We start from the raw sequence: 19,058 nt of genomic DNA on the forward strand, positions 1-19,058 counted from the left end.
AAAAGCAAGAGTCATAAAGATTACAATTAAGTATTACAATTTATGATAGAGAAGAGGTAGTTTCCCTGAATAGGTGTTGTGAGGACAAAGAAAGAGAGAGGTAGAGAGAAAAAGGGGGGTGGGGAGGGTGACTTTCCCAGCTTCGGGTTCCAGAGAGAGAGCGGGGGATGTTGCAGAGAGGAGGCTTTTATAGCTTGGAATCTTATTCTAAATATAGAAACTATTGTACTTCCCAGTATCTTTCTGTTTATAATTTGTAAATTGTTTGAAACAATGGTTAATTGATAAGGAAGATGTAATACTTGCAGGCATGGTATTGTAGAAGGATTTATGGTTCACTTAGCAGTAATATAAACACGTTATATCTCTGTTAAGTGGTCTAGAGAAAACCATAACCTCTTATTCAAGTCCAAATATCATGGTCTAATTATACGACACAAAACCCAGGCTAATGAGAAATATCTTTATTATGAAAATAGAAAAATATAATTCACAAGCCAGCTGCAGAATCTAAATATTGTTCAAAATATCTAATTACACAAATGAAACTCAGTACATGATTATCACAATCTAATGGTTAGACAATTAAGTAAAACTTCTTGTTAAACACACACACTATTCCTTATAATAATAATCCCTGATTAACAAATGATTATATTATCACCCAGGTAACTTTTCAACCCTTTACCTTTATCAATAGATTCCTATCTAATTCCCAAGCTAATAAAAGTAATTTCCGTATGCTCACCCTTAATTAGCCTCTCCGGCACAATTAGGTGGAAGAAAACTTCGTGTCAGCTGGAAGACGTCAGGAATACCGTTGTAAAAGTTACACGTGTTGAAAATCCTTGATGAGGCTATAAATCATCAGCAATGAGTTCCGTTTATCTGTGCTAAGTTCAGAACAGTTTTTAAATGTCCGAATTTCTATCTCTTAGGCAGAGAATCACACAAGGTAACTTACAGGTCTAATTATTGAAAGAAAAAGTTTACAATTAGAACATCTGTGAGCAGATCTGAGCTTCCCCGGACCTTATCACAGACCAACTAATTATTAATTAATTAGCACCTTTCTTTACTTGAATCTCATCAGATGACTTCCTCGGACCAATCCAGAAACAGAACTTGATGAATAGCCTTTCTGTATAAAGTATCATATATGCTGGAAGACCCAGGGCCGTTAGACAGATAAGAATTTCTTCAAGATTCACACTGTCCCATTATTAAAGCACAGATGAATGCCCTTGAATAGCAACATTCGGGTACATCCCCATAATGCATCAGGCAGAAACTGCAAAGCTGTGTACTTCTTACTTCTTGCAAAATACATACTTGAAAGTTGCTTGCAGAGAGATTCTTGAAACAATGGTTCAGGCTTGGTGACATCATGGAGGCCTAACCTCAGGTGTGAATACGGAAATATCCCTACAGTATATGGAATTAGTCTCTGGCTTCTTTGTCCCATTCAAGTAGCCGATATATCTTCTTGATAAACAATCCAGTGTGGTTGGATGCTTAATGTATGTGAATTCTGTGCGGGAGCATTTAGGGTCTATCTGCATCAACATTCCAGAGTCAGATTGATATAATGTCCCATAGGCCTTTGTTGACGTTGGTTAGGCCAACCGAAAATGCTGAGGCTGACAAGCCCCATTGTGAAGATTCATATTTTACAATTTATGTAAGGTGTATTAGACGATGTATATTTTGGCAAACATTTGGAAGATTCATGTTTACATTCAAGTTTTAATTTATGTAGTTTATATTTAAAGGTAACCTGTTTTGCAAACATATTGAATTATGGCATATCAGTACTTATTCTTTTGTTAATTGTGACCTCTATATATGCGTTTCTATTCATGTAACCTTTTTCATGCACTCTTTTTATGCAGTATGCATTGTTTTCTTATGTAATATTTATTTTGCATATTCATTCATTGCATTCCTTTTTATTTGTACAGATTTGATGTTTTATCATTTTCAGTGAAGTATAGTCCTATAGGTGTGTTTAAGGTACCCTTTTCTTCATTCTTTTATATGTTTTTGGATATTTATTTTTTATATATGTTATTTATAAAATTATGTTATTAGTGACCCCTAATGCAGGCGTTTTGATACACCGAAACACAGTACTTGTCGGGTTTTTACTATTATTCATGCTTGGGTTATAATAAACGTCGTTTGACTTCATTCCTGTTGACTCTTTGGAAAGCTTCTTGTCCAGTTCCACTGTTTTTCTCCATTGCCTTTGTTTTCGTGGGCCTTCTTCCGTGGACTTTCTGTGGCATCCAGGTAGACTTCAGAATGATTTCAGACTTCAAAATGATTTCAAAACCTGCCCAACATGTTTCAGCGTTGTAGCGTCTGTATCAGGGGCATCAATTACTAGCTAAATCTTGAGTTTGATATACAGTCAAACCTCGGTTTGCGAGTAACCCGGTTTGCGAGTGTTTTGCAAGACGAGCAAAACATTCTCGCAAAACGTGTCTCGCAAACCGAGTGTTGACTCGATTTGCGAGCACCCCCCGATAACCGGCATCGCTCCCCCCCGCTCACAAAGGGCCCCCTCCCGCTCGAATCGGCACCCCCCCCCGCAAAAACAGGAACCCCCCGCCCGACCAACTTTAACTCACACCCCCTTTGGCACCGGCCAAACACCCCCTTTGGCCATGCAGATGCATGCTCAAAGCCGGCAGACACTGGGAAGAAGAAGATCTTCAAGCGCCACCAGCACTTGTGGGCTGCGTGCCGGTGCCAAAGGGGGGTGAGTTAAAGTTGGTCGGGCGGGGGGTTCCTGTTCTCGCGGGGGGGGGGAGCGGTTCTCGTGCCGGTGTCAGACGGGGGAGGGGGGTGAGTTAAAGTTGGTCGGGCGGGGGATGCCTGTTCTCACGGGGGGTGCCGGATTACGCGGGGGGGGGGGACTTTGCGAGCTGGGGGGGGAGCAGCGCCCTGGCCTCGGGGGGGGGGGGGAAACGTATCAAAGTGAGTTTCCATTATTTCCTATGGGGAAACTTGCTTTGATATACGAGCATTTTGGATTATGAGCATGCTCCTGAAATGGATTATGCTCGTAATCCAAGGTACCACTGTACATATAGATGACATCATATACACATCCACCTATAAGAACAAACAGCATAATTAAAAATTAACACAAAACCATAATTAAAATCAAGGGATGATAATTAAAACAAACCAAAAAGAAAAAGCTAAGAAAAGCTGGTAGAATTACCTCTTAAATTGTACCACTCCTTACAGTAACAGCCTGTCCAAGCACTGAAAAAAAAATACAATACTAATTAACTTATCAAAGCCAAATCAGCTTACTGGGTTTCAGAATCTGAAAAATAAGAGCTGTACAAAACAAAAAAGTGCAAATTCCCATATATATCACCTACAAGTACAAAAAATAGCTTTCTAACTTTGGATACTGTATATTCAGATATTTTTGATACACACAAGGCATGTGAAACTAAAAACAGTTCCTGATTAAATTTACATAAAGAAGCACTAAAAATACCTGAAAACCAGCGAATTTGGCATAAAACACGGTTCCACAGCAATCACTAACTGAAGGCTGTTTCAACTGTTTAAAAAATGCATTTTTCCCACCAAAAATGTCATTGATGATGTCATCACTACTAAAACCATCTAAAACAGCTTTGAAATGTATCAAAAAATGTATTTCAAAAAAAAGCAGATCTTTTAAAAAAAGTCTAATATTAAATTCAGGCAGTAGTTCTATCAGTAGCCATCAATTAAAGGTTTAGTCAGGTCTTGTGGCTCCTGTGAGCTACCAGAGGACTACTGTTGAACTACTCCTTGTTTGTTTTTAGAGCTTGTACAGTGTAAAAGCGGATATCTTTCCTCCTCTGGGTGCAGAGTATTGTCAGACCGGTTCTCTCTGCTCCCTGGAAGTCTCTATTATGCGATTATCAGAGCTCCAAGAAGTGGATAAAGATGAAGCATTAATGGAGTCTAATGGATACTGTACTACTAAGCTCCTGTATGAAGGTAGGCAGTCTGGAAACTTTCCAAAACATTGTCTGATAACAAATAAGATTAATGAGTCCTTCCCAATAAGAGTTAAGAACAAACTCAGTGGAAGCGTGGATAAGAACATAAGAATAGCCTTACTGGATCAGACCAATGGTCTATCTAGCCCAGTATCCCGTCTTCACAGAGGCCAATCCCAGTTACAAGTATCTGGTAAAAACCCAAATAGTAGCAACATTCCATGCCACCGATTAAGGGCAAGCAGTGGCTTCTCCCATATCTGACTTAACAGTAGTTTATGGACTTTTCCTACAGGAATTTGTCCAAACCTCTTTTAAAACCAGCATGGTAATTGTTATCCCTTCTGTCTCATGGCCCTAGTGTATGAAGCATTTTCAGTACTTACTTATCTTGCTGCATTCCTCCTTGTATCCCCAGCATGTCTTCAGCATCTGATTGTTTCATTTTATTCTCACTGCCTCTCCACTACTCCAGGGAAAAAATGTGCAATATTTTTAAAAATTCTGTGCACAATGTCAGATTGAAAGAGAGGGAGGGATGGGATAAAATTTTTATCTATTAGTATCGTAAATGATAAAATTTCAAATGATGTATTTATTGATAAATGTTTAATATATATTTTTGCTGTAAGATGAAAAACGAATAAAGAATTAAAAAAAAAAAAATTCTGTGCACAATATTGTAAAATTCTGCAAAGTTTATTTGTAATGTTTTTTTATCCCAGGACAAGCAGGCAGGTATTCTCACTAGTGGGTGATGTCATCAGACAGAGCCCCGGTACGGACGTCTCACAAGCACGTGTTGCTTGTAGAAACTTAAAGTTTCTAGATGCCCGCACCGCGCATGCGCCGGTGCCTTCCTACCCGGAGATCCGGGCGTGTCTCCTCAGTTCTTTCTTTTCCGCGGAGCTGAGAAGTTCAACTTCATCATGCGCTAGCTGAATTCAGTTAAATTTGCCTTCCTTGTCCGCGTTTTCGCTTTCTTTTAATTACAGTTAACAGTTCTTTTATTTTCGTAAAAAAAAAAAAAAGAAGATTATTTCCTCCGGCGGGTCAAACGGGCCGGCCACGTGGCTCAGGCCCACTGGCTTCGACCTCGCGGCGGAGATTTTCCGGCCTATGTCCCGGCCAATCACCGGGTTTAAAAAGTGCAGCAAGTGCCAACGCGCGATTTCACTCACGGACCATCACTGGCGCTGTTTGCAGTGTTTGGGCCCTGACCACATTCCGAAATCATGCAGGCCTTGCTCTACCCTTACGGCACGCTCATTCAAGCGGCGTTGCCTATTGTGGGAATCGATGTTCAAGATGGACGCAGCTAAGGATCCCTCAGCCTCCACTTCATCCGATACCTCCCCGGTTCGGGCAAAACCGGCATCGACCCCTCCTGCATCGAGCGTGGTGAAACCGGCATCGCTCGCCCCGACACCATCCACGAGCTCGACGTCGGTGCCTGCCCCGGTCTCCTCGATTCAGGTACCTCTTCCTTCCACAGTGCCACCAATGGTCATCAAAGTGCCGAAAGCTACTAAGCAGAAGCACTCGGCCTCGAAGGAGCGCGATACCCGTGCAGGAGGACCCCCTTTCGGTGCGGATCCCTCCTTATCGGCTTCGCTACGGTCCGTGCTGGAAGCTCAATTCGTTGAGCTCATGCAGACCATCGGACCCGGGCTCATCGCTGCCATACAGGGTGACCTCCCGGTACCGATCCAAAGGGGCGGTCCGCCCCCTCCCCCACACCGTTCGACCTCGACAACCGACGAGGACGAACGGGGGAGGGCGGCGATGCCCACGCGGCAAGCCTCGCTTACCGATATGCCGCCATTAGAACCCATCACGCCTCCGCGCCAACATGGGACCAGACCTCCGATCGATACTCGAAGCCCTGGGCATAGTCAGGAAGAGTTCCTCCGTACTCCTTACCAGACTTGGGTAGCATCGCAAGAACCCGCATCGCAAACCCAGTTACGATCCACCGCTTCCAGCCCTATCCACTTGGGGGCCTCGGGAGACCATGCGATGCACATACGATCCCGATCCCCGTCCCGACACCGAGACGGGCACCGATCGAGACACTCATCCTGGCACTCCTCACGCCATTCGGAGGTGTCACCGCAGAAAAAACTGCAACGTAGGGGATACTCCTCATCAGAGGTGTCCCCTCCGAGGGACCCGGAGTACGAGGAGACACCGGTGCCCGATTCTCCTTGTCACTCCCCGATGTCCACGGACCTGGAGGCCTCATCATCCTCCAGCCCGTCCCACAGACCGACGCTGGCGGAACAATTGTCCTTCTCATCATTCCTCCGACAAATGGCGGATGATCTGGATGTGACCCTTGACACGGGCTCCAGATACTCCAAAGAGTATCTGGACACCATGCATTTACCTAACCCTCCAACGGAGTCGCTTCGGCTCCCCCTGCACAAATTACTGGACCAGACCTTCATGCAGTGCTTCGAAACGCCGTACTCCATACCGGCGATCCCCAGCAAACTCGATGCTCGATACCGCATCGTGCACCATAAAGGGTTCGAGGGCCCCCAACTCTCCCACCAATCCCTACTGGTCGAGTCCTCCCTTAAACGCTCTCATCCCTCCCAGGTCTACGCCTCTGTACCGCCGGGCCGAGAGGGGAGAACGATGGACAAATTTGGTAGAAAATTCTACCAAAACTCCATGATGGCGTCACGGGTGCTAAACTACAACTTCTTTTTCTCTTCCTATCTGGAGTTCTTCTTGCCGGTACTCCGCAAGTTCACTCCGTTCATAGACAACCAAGCTCGATTCGAGTTCGAGGAAGTGGTAGCCTCCCTCTCCCAATTACGCCTCCAGCTGATGCAATCCTCCTTCGATGCATTCGAACTCTCGGCACGCGCCGCCGCAAGCGCGGTAGCTATGCGTCGCCTGGCATGGCTCCGTACTATCGATATGGATCCCAACCTACAGGACAGACTCGCCAACGTACCATGTGCTGGAGCTGACCTGTTCGATGAGTCTATCGAAACTGTTACCAAAAAGCTGTCGGATCATGAAAAATCCTTTCAATCCATCCTACGGCCCAAACCCAAACCTCAACAGTCTCGACCTTCCAGGCCACCCCTGATTTACCAGCGGCGTTACATGCCCAGACAAACGCCTGCTGCGAGACAGCCTGCGAAGAGACAACCTCCCCAGAAGTCTCAGCAAAAACTTCAGCCACCGGCTGTACCTAAGGCTCCCCAGCCCTTTTGACGCCCCTCCCGGGAGCATAACCTCGGCCTCTCCCATAGGGGGCCGCCTCCATCTTTTTTACCACCGATGGGAGGCCATAACCACGGACCTATGGGTCCTCTCCATCATAAGAGAAGGATACTCTCTTCAATTCCACCGGGTCCCCCCGGACCATCCTCCAAGAGAGTATCCTTCAAGCTCGACGCAGACCGCCCTTCTTCTTCAGGAAGTCCAAACCTTACTTCAGCTTCGGGCGGTCGAGCCGGTCCCGTCAGACCAATTGAACCGAGGGTTTTACTCCCGGTACTTCCTCGTCCCGAAGAAAACGGGCGATCTGCGACCCATTTTAGACCTTCGGGCCCTCAACAAGTTCCTGGTCAAAGAGAAGTTTCGCATGTTGACTTTGGCTTCTCTATACCCCCTCCTCGAGCAGAACGACTGGTTATGCTCCCTGGATCTCAAGGAGGCCTACACTCACATCCCCATTCACCCGGCCTCCCGAAAGTTCCTCAGATTTCGGGTGGGAAATCTGCACCTACAGTATCGAGTGCTACCATTCGGCCTATCTTCGTCCCCCAGAGTCTTCACAAAGTGCCTGGTGGTAGTGGCCGCAGCACTCCGGGACAGGGGTCTACAGGTGTTTCCATACCTCGACGACTGGCTCATCAAGGCCCCGTCAGCCCCAGAGGTCACTTCGGCGGCCTTGGCTACAACCTACTTCCTCCAGAATTTGGGCTTCGAGATCAACTTCTCCAAGTCTCATCTACAACCCACCCAGTCCCTCCCCTTCATCGGAGCGGTCCTGGACACCACCCGACTCCGAGCATTCCTGCCCCGGCAACGCATGGAGTCTCTTCTTCATCTCTGCCAGTCGGTGGCTACTCGCCAAACCCTACCGGCGAGACAACTGATGGTGCTCCTGGGCCATATGGCGTCCACAGTACACGTGACACCCTTTGCCAGACTCCACCTCAGGATCCCCCAGTGGACCCTGGCATCACAGTGGAATCAGACATCCGATCCACTATCCAAACGCATCGTAGTTACACCTGCTCTTCGGCAGTCTCTACTTTGGTGGATGACCTCTTCGAATCTATCCAGAGGTTTGCTGATGCACTCTCCCCCCCATCAGAAAGTTCTCACAACCGACTCGTCGAATTACGCATGGGGGGCCCACTTGGAGGGTCTCCGCACCCAAGGATTCTGGACCAGTGCGGAAAGACTACACCAAATCAATCTATTGGAACTCAGAGCCATCTTCAATGCGCTCCAAGCTTTCCAACATCTACTCCACGACATGGTAATCCTCATTCGCACAGACAATCAGGCCGCCATGTATTATATCAACAAGCAAGGAGGCACGGGCTCGGCCCTCCTTTGCCAGGAAGCTCTACGAGTCTGGGACTGGGCGGTACGCCACAACGCCCTACTCAGAGCAGTATACATACAGGGGGAGAACAACGTCTTAGCAGACAAACTAAGCCGTCTGCTACAACCGCACGAATGGACTCTCCATTCCAACCCCCTTCACCAAATCTTCACGCAATGGGGGACGCCTCAGATAGACCTCTTTGCGGCTCCCCACAACGCCAAACTGCCTCAGTTTTGCTCCAGGATCTACACTCCTCATCGCCTCGAGGCAGATGCCTTTCTACTGAACTGGGGGAAACGATTTCTATATGCGTTCCCACCATTCCCGCTGATCCAGAAGACTCTGGTCAAGCTGAAACTCGAACGGGCCACCATGATTCTAATAGCTCCTCGGTGGCCCAGACAACCTTGGTTCTCCCTCCTACTTCAACTCAGCAGCAGGGAACCAGTACCACTTCCAGTGTTTCCTTCACTACTTACTCAACATCAAGGATCACTACTTCATCCCAACCTGCAGTCTCTCCACCTGACAGCTTGGTTCCTCTCAACGTAACCCCTCACCAATTCTCACAAGAAGTGAGGGAGGTCTTGGAAGCTTCCAGGAAGCCTGCCACTCGACAATGCTACTCCCAGAAATGGACCAGATTCTCCTCATGGTGCGTTTCTAAGTCAAAGGAACCTCAACGAGCTTCCTTATCCTCCGTGCTGGACTATCTCCTACACCTATCTCAATCTGGGCTCAAGTCCACATCCATACGAGTCCACCTGAGTGCTATTGCGGCGTTCCACCAGCCTCTACAAGGGAAACCCCTCTCGGCCCATCCGGTGGTCGCCAGATTTATGAAAGGACTCTTCCATGTTAACCCTCCTCTCAAACCACCCCCAGTAGTTTGGGACCTCAATGTAGTCCTTTCCCACCTCATGAAGCCCCCGTTTGAACCACTCAACAGGGCCCCTCTGAAGTATCTCACCTGGAAAGTGCTTTTCCTTGTAGCCCTTACGTCCGCTCGCAGAGTCAGCGAACTCCAGGCATTGATGGCGGACCCACCATTCACAGTATTCCACCATGACAAGGTGGTCCTCCGCACTCACCCGAAATTCCTGCCTAAGGTGGTCTCCGAATTTCATCTCAACCAATCCATTGTACTTCCAGTATTCTTCCCTAAGCCTCATTCTCACCACGGAGAATCGGCCCTTCACACTCTAGACTGTAAACGTGCCTTGGCTTTCTACCTGGATCGCACCAAGCCACACAGAACCACTCCTCAACTTTTTGTCTCCTTCGATCCTAACAAGTTGGGAAGACCCGTATCAAAACGCACCATCTCTAATTGGATGGCGGCTTGTATCTCTTTCTGCTATGCCCAGGCTGGATTATCACTTCCTTGTAAGGTTACAGCCCATAAGGTCAGAGCAATGGCAGCCTCAGTAGCATTCCTCAGATCAACACCAATCGAGGAAATTTGCAAGGCTGCCACCTGGTCCTCGGTTCACACATTCACCTCACATTATTGTCTGGATACCCTCTCCAGACGGGATGGACAGTTTGGCCAAACAGTATTGAAAAATTTATTCTCTTAAGTCGCCAACTCCCCCTCCATCCCACTGAGGTTAGCTTGGAGGTCACCCACTAGTGAGAATACCTGCCTGCTTGTCCTGGGATAAAGCAATGTTACTTACCGTAACAGTTGTTATCCAGGGACAGCAGGCAGCTATTCTCACGTCCCACCCACCTCCCCTGGGTTGGCTTCTCAGGCTAGCTACCTGAACTGAGGAGACACGCCTGGATCTCCGGGTAGGAAGGCACCGGCGCATGCGCGGTGCGGGCATCTAGAAACTTTAAGTTTCTACAAGCAACACGTGCTTGTGAGACGTCCGTACCGGGGCTCTGTCTGATGACATCACCCACTAGTGAGAATAGCTGCCTGCTGTCCCTGGATAACAACTGTTACGGTAAGTAACATTGCTTTATGAGCAGATTTACCACATTATAAGGCCTGAAATTCCCTCCTGCCTTTCCCTTCTTCAAGATTCAGCCTCCATAGTCCTTTCTCTCACTTCAGCTGTAGTTTTCTCTCCCTCTAACTTCCAGCAAGACCACTAATTTTGTCTGCCCCTAAAGTCTTCTCCCTCATGTAAAATCCCTATCTCTCATTTTCCCTCCCCTCAAGTATATACCTCTACCTCATTCTTTTTCCTCTCTTCCCTAGCTTTCGTTGGTTTTCTTCCTAACTCTCCAACCATGACATACCCTTAAACTCTATTTTCCCTACACACCCTTAAACTTGATTCCCCCCTCCACTGCACACACACCAGTAGCCCACTCTGTTTGCTCTTTCCCCTAACCCATAGCAAAATCTCAGCTTTCTCTGCTCTCCCCCATCCTCATGGCACATTTCCAGCTTTCTTGCCCCTACCTCTAATTTACATGACCCTTTTTACTTTGCTCTGTCTCCTCGGCCTTACTGTCTACCTTCCCCCCCACATACACACACACTGTTCAAATGAACAGTTGGGTATAGACCAGCAGAGGAGAAGGAAACCCAATGTACAACTATTTGCTTCCTTCTCCACTTCCCATGTGATTTCTGTAGGAGAGAGGGAGAGAGATTGAGAAGAGCCATTGATGTTCAGAGTTCTGCACAACAAATGCAGAATTCTGTGCATGTGGATAATTTATAGATTCTGCACTGTGCAGTTGTGCAGAATTCCTCCAGAAGTACAGTAATCCATTTAGTACCTGGTTTTATTTCTCCTTGTGATATTAATTCTACCCAGGCAACCCCTGCAATGCTGGAAAGCCCAAAGAAGACAAGGAGCCTTTTGTGGTTCTTCCCATATCCTCTCCTTTGGTTCCCTCTTTAGTATTTTGTTTGGGTGTCCTTCATTTTAACTTTTGCCATTGTTCTTTCCTTTTTTTTTCTTCTTTGATATGTGCAGAACCATTCTTAGCTGCTTTTTTTTTAAATTTATTTTGCTTTTGCAGTGGTTGATAACAGTAGTAACTGGGCAGTGTGTGGGAAAAGCTCAGGTGTAATTTCTATGCCAGTGGCAGCTCGAGCAACTCACAAAGTTCATATGGAGGTAATGCCTCTTTTCGCTGGGTACCTTCCCTTTCCAGACATCAGACTTTTCAAGTACCTCCCACATCATTCGGCGCACTCCCTACAGCTGGATGCAGGTAAGGATGTAGTTTTTGGTGTGCTACGGTCTGGTCATATTGAAGCACAGTGTATTCTGTACCAGAATGAAAGTTTTACTGTCCTAATGATAGATCTATATGTTTGTCCATTCATTCATTCATTATGGCCTCTTTCCTTACTCTCTTTTTCCTTGGCTGTCTGTCACAGTTTTGGTGTTGTCTCTCCCAATTTCCTGTTTTTTAGCTTTTCTACTAAGCTCTTTCCAGCTCCACTGCCTGGAAAAAGAAATATTTTCTAAGAATGAGAGCCCATCTGTCATCATTTGGAGCTGTTGCCACCCATACAGCCCTCGGGATGACCCTGGATGACAGGGTGGTCTGTGCTTCTGCTACTGCACTACTCAGTGATGTCAGGTGGGCTTTTGTTTCTAGAAAAGATTTCCTTTTCCAGGCAGTGGATTTTTTCCAAATCTGATGCCAGAATAATTTTCCATCCTTCAAATTGCAGATTTGAGTCCCTACATGCAGAACTCAGAATTTGTAGGCACTATGGAAAATGAAGAAGTTTAGCTACAAAAGGCCATGCATGAGGGAAGCACGGCTTGAGATGTGATGGTGTACAGTGAGCACACTTGAATTCCAAGACTAGAGCAGGATCTAATTTTAACATGAAAATTAATCATGTTTGAACCTTTAACTCTTTCCTTGAAACCTAGTATTCTGAAATTGTTACACATATTGTGGTTAGATAGATATTTTAGTTCTTATTCCATTTTCTTAAGCTGCTTAGGTGTATATCCCTGATGATGTTGGTCAGTGTTGTTTGATCAGAATGTTTTTCAAGATCTTTAAGGAGCACTTGAAAAACTAATGGAGAGGCAGTAAGGAATGATAAATCATCTTTAAGTATGCAAATAGTTTTGTGGTGCTTTGAAGTTAATGCTCTTAAAGCACGGAGTGCTACAATAATTTCTGCTGCTGAAAGAGGGACCTTTCCCGGTGCCAACTTTTTTTTTTTTTTTTGGGGGGGGGGAAGAGCTGCAGATCATGTTTGGTGCATTTTGATTCTGACAACCATTTTTGGCTGGTTTAAAGGAAGACATAATTACGCAGGTATAAGAAACAAAAGTGATCAAAAAAGCCACAGACTTAGGCAGGCAGAAAGATATTCTAGCAATTCAAGAGGAGAGAGAAGCTTATGCAAACATCTAACCATCTTGAGCAGCCATCTTAATTGGCAGTTCAACAGCCTCCCCCCCCTCAGGTTGCAGGGTGGTGGACTGAGGAGTAATACCAGGGAAAAGTCTCTCATAGGTGGGGGACAGACAGTGACAGAATTCAAAAATGTTTGGAATAAACACACAGAATGTTAGAAAAATTACAGGAGATATGGAATACAACTAGTAATCTATAAAACACAAATTCCACTCTAATACAATGTGTCAAATACTTCAAGCAATTAAATATCAATAATTGCTTATGATTGGAGGAAAAGACCTCAGAGCCCAGTCAACTCAATCTCTTCTAAGTCTATATTGTAAAAAAGGACAATAATTGCATAGGTCAAAAACCTCCTTTTCAAAATTAAGCACAATTAAAAAGGTCATTAAATCTGAAACTTACTTTAAAAAATACACTGATTAACTCCATGTTTCACAGTGGCTATCAAATAGGAATGGAAGTGTGATAGACCCTGAATGATTTTCAGAGGATTAGGTTCATGAGACATTGGCTAAATTAAAGGTGGACAAGCAGTGGGGCCAGATGGTATACATCCATTGCGTAGTGAGGGACGTTTTGCTGGCTCTTCTAGCTTACTTTTTTCAATGCTTCAATACATTCAGTATCATATTTGCCAACATGACAAGTTTTGGCAAGCTGTCCATAATATCTTAAATCTTGGCATCTGACAGGCAGCCCATGTCCCAGAACTCTGCAGGTGAGTGCCTCTGTATCCCTCAAAAAGGAATTTTCCAACCACCACTATCTTTCACTTCTTAGTTGTCACTGATCCAGCAACTTTGGGAATTTTGAGCTTTGGTTCTGCCTGTCCTTGGATGCTCTCACTTCCTCTATTTCTAGGGCTGCATGTTGGTTCTTCAGTTTGAGGGCAGTGGGAGTCATGGTATCTATCCTGTAGGTTCTCTTGATCTACAGCATGCCCAATTTCCCTCTTTCAGCGCAGCTTCTTCCTCACTGTTGGTGGGAGGGGGAACTAATGTTTTTAGCAAGCTGCTACCCTTATAACCTTTTATCTTTAAGTTTTAAAAATTATCCATCTAGGTATCATCAATATCTTTTTGAAGTTCCATAAAACTGTCCTCTGAGGGCAAATTGGTCAAGCCCTCAGTGGATAATTCCCAAGGCGGACCCTAGCATTCAGTAACTATGATTCAGGTTATTCTTCCCAAAGTGCATCACTTTGCATTTGTCCACATTAAATTTCATCTGCCATTTGAACGCCCAGTCTTCCAATTTCCTAAAGTCTGCCTGCAATTTTTCACAATCCGCATGCATTTTAACAATTTTCAACAGTTTAGTGTCATCTGCAAATTTAATCGCCTCACTTGTCGTTCCCCTGCAGCACTCCACTGTTTACTCTCCTCCATTGTGAAAAATGACCATTTAACCCTACTCTCTGTTTTTTATCCGATAACCAATTCCTAATCCACAACTGAACTTTGCTACCTATCCCATGACACTTTAATTGTCTCAGGAGCTTCTCATGAGGAACTTTATCAAAAGCTTTCTGAAAATCTAGATACACTATATCAACCAGCTCACCTTTATCCACATGTTTATTCACACCTTCAATGAAGTAAAGCAAATTTGTGAGGCAAGATCTCCCTCGGCTGTTGACAATATATCTTGATATGCCTGCATCAGGTGTATAAATTTATATGCTGTGGCTGCGCTGAGTGAATTGTATATCAAGTGATTGCTTCCATTTTAAATAAAGGAATTACCACCATACTTTTCTTCCCTGCTTTAATTTTATCCTGACCTAGTTCTTATGTTCTGACTTTTTTTGTCAGATTCAACAATGAAGAATCTACTTTTTATTCTTCATCATTTGGAATACCCCAAGGATCCATTTTGTCCCCCCTACTGTTTAACATTTTTCTCTCACCACTATTAGGAATCTGTCAGTCCATAGGCTTCATTCCATTTTCATACACTCAACTCATTCATTCATTCAACTCATTCATCCCTTGGACCCAGAAAATAACATTGAAATTACATCTATTAATCATAAATTGGAACAAATTCAAAACTGGCTTAATTCAAACAAATTAGCATTAAACATCAATAAGATCAAATCAACGTTATTCAATTGGAAAAAAGACATAATACTTTCAAAACCGTTCATCCTTAATAACATCCCACTCAATCTGGTATCCTCGGTCAAAATTCTTGGCGTAGTACTTGATGATAAATTAATTTACCACGAACACATTTCTCTTATTGTTAAAAACTGTTTCTTTAAATTACGTCAGATTCGCTCAATCGCCAAATTTCTTAATTCTACTTCAATAAAAATACTTATTCACTCCCTAGTAATATCAAAAATTGACTACTGCAATGCTCTACTTATTAATATTACCCATAAAGAAAAAAGAAGATTGCAGTTAATACAGAATACGGCCATAAAATTTATTTATAACGCAAAAAAATATGACCATGTTTCCCCACTACTAAAAGACGCTCACTGGCTACCAATCGGCCATAGGATAATGTTCAAAATAATGCTTCTCATTTTCAAAACTTTAGCATCTAACGAACCACAATTTATTTCTAGATCACTAATCCCATACAAAACCCAACGCTCACTCCGATCATCAGATCAAAATCTACTTTCTGTACCCTCTTTGAAAATTATAGGGACAAGGAGATCAGACATGTTTACAGTGATGGGACCACAATGGTGGAATGCCCTTCCTCAATATATTAGAATTGAACACGACATTGTAACATTTAAAAAACTTTTAAAAACTTATTTATTTAATGATGCTTTTAACACTTGATATTTGAAATGTATTTGTTTTAGGGACACCTCTTAAATAGTGCTTTGGTTTTATAACCCCTTACCTTTTGTTTTTACCTTACTTTCCGAACCCAAGATTGTAATTTTTTAATTTCTTTCCTCCCACCTCAAGTATGTACTTTATGTAATTTTATTGTTAATATGTTAGTTTCTCTGTTTCTTTACTTGGATTATGTACATCGCCTAGCAATTTTAATAGGCGATTCATCAAATGTTAAATAAACTTGAAACTTGAAACTTTATGTATATGCTATACAGTTTTGCAAAGGAGCTTGTTTAGAGTAACATAACCATTTACTGACACACATTCTGTACTGAACTTGTAGGCTGTAGGTTTGAAAATTAGAAAGTTGTATGTTTGATGCCTAGCAAACCATTGTATGATATATTTTTTCAACAAATGGGAAACTGGTGAGAGCATCAGGTTAGGTATGATATAAGGGGCATTGTGCTATAAACAAATAAAGAATAGGAAAATAGTAAATGATGGCAGATAAAAACACAACCCTAAAATTTACTCCCTCCTTTTTTTAAGTGTTATCAGACCCACTCTATGACTATCAGTCCAAGGAAGTTTGACAGAGTTGGAGATGATTATGCAGTACAGTGCTGGGAGGGCTATACAGCAGAATTGCTTGTTAGGCCATATCCAGGGTGCACATGGAGTGCTGACCCTCCTTGGTTAGTGCCTGAGTGCACAGATAGTGCAAGTTCTCCAGGCATGCATGAGGTACACAAACTGTAACATTTCTCACATGGATATTTTTACTTTATTTTTTTGTTTTTGCAGATAGCTGGATTGAGAATGACAACTTATCAATTGACAAGAATTTGGATGAACAGGCAGATAACAGCAGTATAAAGAGCCGAGGGAGCATCCACTCCTCAAGCAGCAGTGATCAGAAGGGTTTGCCTATGCCTCGCCTTCAGGCCTTTTCATCTGCACAAGTTTTTAACTCTAGCACTGCTATGCAGATTCTGGTCATCCCCAACAAGGATGACCGTGTCCTGGAGGTGAATGTCACATGATGACAACCTAAAGGCATCATCTCCAGCCATGAGTACTAAAATTTGGACAAAAAATGCACTTTAAAAGACTTGATTGTTCAACATTGTGACATCCTATTTCAGCCAGAGCAGTGACACCTAAGTATGAGAGATGATCTCTCAAACCAGACTTCTGACACTTCTGCACTTAGTCTTGGAAGTATCTAATTTTATCTGTTTTGATGTCAATGGAAGCTTGTGTTAAATCATTTGGTGACTTCAGATAGATTCCTTGCACAATGTAGGATTTGAGCAGTTCCCCTCCTGCTTTTTTTCTAGCAGAACCTGAATGAAAGTACCCTTGCTACAGCAGGACTGTTAATTTGGGTGTGAGCAAACTCCAGAGCCAGATGGTGTGTGGGGAACAGTATACAGACAGCAGGACATTTATGCTCATACTGACCTTTGATTGCAGGGATGAGGGGTTTTTTTTTGGGGGGGGGGAGTTATAGGACTGACCCCTTTAATACTGAATCTAAATGCTGCCTTTCTCAATATCATGGTTTCAAATGCTTGAATGTTCTTGGAGCTCTAAAAGATGCTTACATTTCTGTCAGCTCCTGTGCTCAACTCACCTCTCCAGTTCTATTTTTTTGGCATGTTTTGGCGGCAAAGGAGATGGAGTGATGCAGATACTTGTTGGTTTTGGCCCACAATTGACGACTTTTTCTGCTCTTCCCAATGAAGTGTATTTTTCTTCCTCTCACCACCCTTACTTAGTAACAAATGTGATATGAAGTAACATCACAAATTTGAAATAAGCAATTGTTTGTCTGTCATACTCAGCTGGTTTCAATCCCAGGCAGTAATGATACCCATGTTTGCATTGTAAGCAGTCAAATTGTACTGGAGAGGAAAGTAGGAGGAGATAAAACAGGGAGCTCAAAACATTGGAGGAGCTCTGTATTGTCATACTAGTCAGCCTAAAGAAAATCTCTACTCAGTCTCAGGATGGTAGTAAACAGTGAATGAGAGAAGAGCATCTTGGCACCCAGCACAGCCATTAGAGTGCTAACTGGAACTATATGTTTCTGGCAACTGCACTTCAGGGAGCTACCTTGGTGAAAGCCTTCAGGATTCCTGCAGTAATGAAGCTCTGTCTTTAGCTGTAATGGGTCCTATGGTGTGTGAACCTGCCTTGTCCAGTGCCTTGAGAGCCCCTGCTTTGTTGGGATAGGATTCCTTTTAAGCACTGAAGGGCCCCTGTAGTGGTGCTGGATTGTTTTGGTCACAATAGAGCAACTGAGAGAACCGCCTGCAGTGGGAGGGAGATGCCCTAGTCACAAAGTTGAGGGGCCCAGCAGTGCAAGGATCTCTTTTTGACAGTAGATTACATATCTTGTGCATCAGTGGGCATCCAGGATTTTCTGTATTACTATTGGTTTCAAACATATAAGTAACCAGGTCTGACAGAAGAGGAAATGTACACATCAAGTAACAAGTCTTCTGGTAAGATTATCCTAGAGCTGATCCTTCTTTGTGCATGCAGCTATTCATCTTAGCAGATAAACTGATTATGTTCATTTCATCTGCATTGTAAATTGTATTGTACATTCAAGTATTATAAAAAAGCAGAACTTGTAATGTGTATTTTTGTTTAATATATCGCCAAATGTCCAGAACGGTTTCAAACTATTAAGGGTGTGAAACTTAAAAAGGGTGTGAAAAATCACAGCTTGTAAATGTTAACTTGAATGCATTTTCAAAGCAGGCTCTTCTCCATCTTGGGAGTTCTGTACTGAGGGAAAGATTCTCAAAGCTTCACGGTAAAATCCGACGGGCTGCTGTCGAAGCTGTTCTTGTAATGATTTTTAAAAAGTGAGTCATTCTCCAAAAACAGCGCATGCAAAGAAGGTTCATGGAATATAGGCTCGCTAAATTTACTTAAGATGAGTCATTGGTGGTAGCAATCAGAACATGCATAGACTACATCTGCAAAAAAAAACAAACAAACTTCCAAATCAAAGATCCATAAGAGAGATGCTCCCCTCCCTTGACAACTCCTCCCGGACTCTATACACACATACATATCTTAAATACAATTGAGTCTGTAAAAAACATCGAAACGTGGTATTGAAGGATAGATGAGGTTTCAGGCTTTCTGACCTCAAACCCAACCTCGCTTCCATTTTCAAATAGAACTGCAATCTTTGACAATGTTGACAAAAAAAGAAACACAATACATTCAATATAAACAAAAAGGCCTATAGTGCCTTACTTTCCA

The 19,058-nt window shown here is 43.7% G+C and overlaps 1 protein-coding gene across 12 annotated transcripts in view; it reads left to right on the plus strand.

Moving 5' to 3' along the window:
• Window positions 1–18,362, plus strand: part of TRAPPC10 (trafficking protein particle complex 10) — a 507,189-nt gene extending 488,827 nt beyond the window's left edge. For 9 of the 12 annotated variants that reach the window (XM_033941690.1, XM_033941689.1, XM_033941696.1 and 6 more), the window contains 3 exons: window positions 3,837–4,014; window positions 11,587–11,781; window positions 16,578–16,816. In XM_033941690.1, coding sequence (XP_033797581.1) covers window positions 3,837–4,014; window positions 11,587–11,781; window positions 16,578–16,816 — 612 coding nt within the window. Of the gene's footprint in view, window positions 1–3,836; window positions 4,015–11,586; window positions 11,782–13,655; window positions 13,682–16,577 lie in introns of those variants that run through there. The other 3 variants (XM_033941695.1, XM_033941691.1, XM_033941700.1) reach the window with 3 other exon arrangements.
• The last annotated feature ends 696 nt before the right edge of the window (window positions 18,363–19,058 follow it).

The sequence above is a fragment of the Geotrypetes seraphini genome, chromosome 4, assembly GCF_902459505.1.
Source record: "Geotrypetes seraphini chromosome 4, aGeoSer1.1, whole genome shotgun sequence".
Taxonomy (NCBI): Eukaryota; Metazoa; Chordata; class Amphibia; order Gymnophiona; family Dermophiidae; genus Geotrypetes; species Geotrypetes seraphini.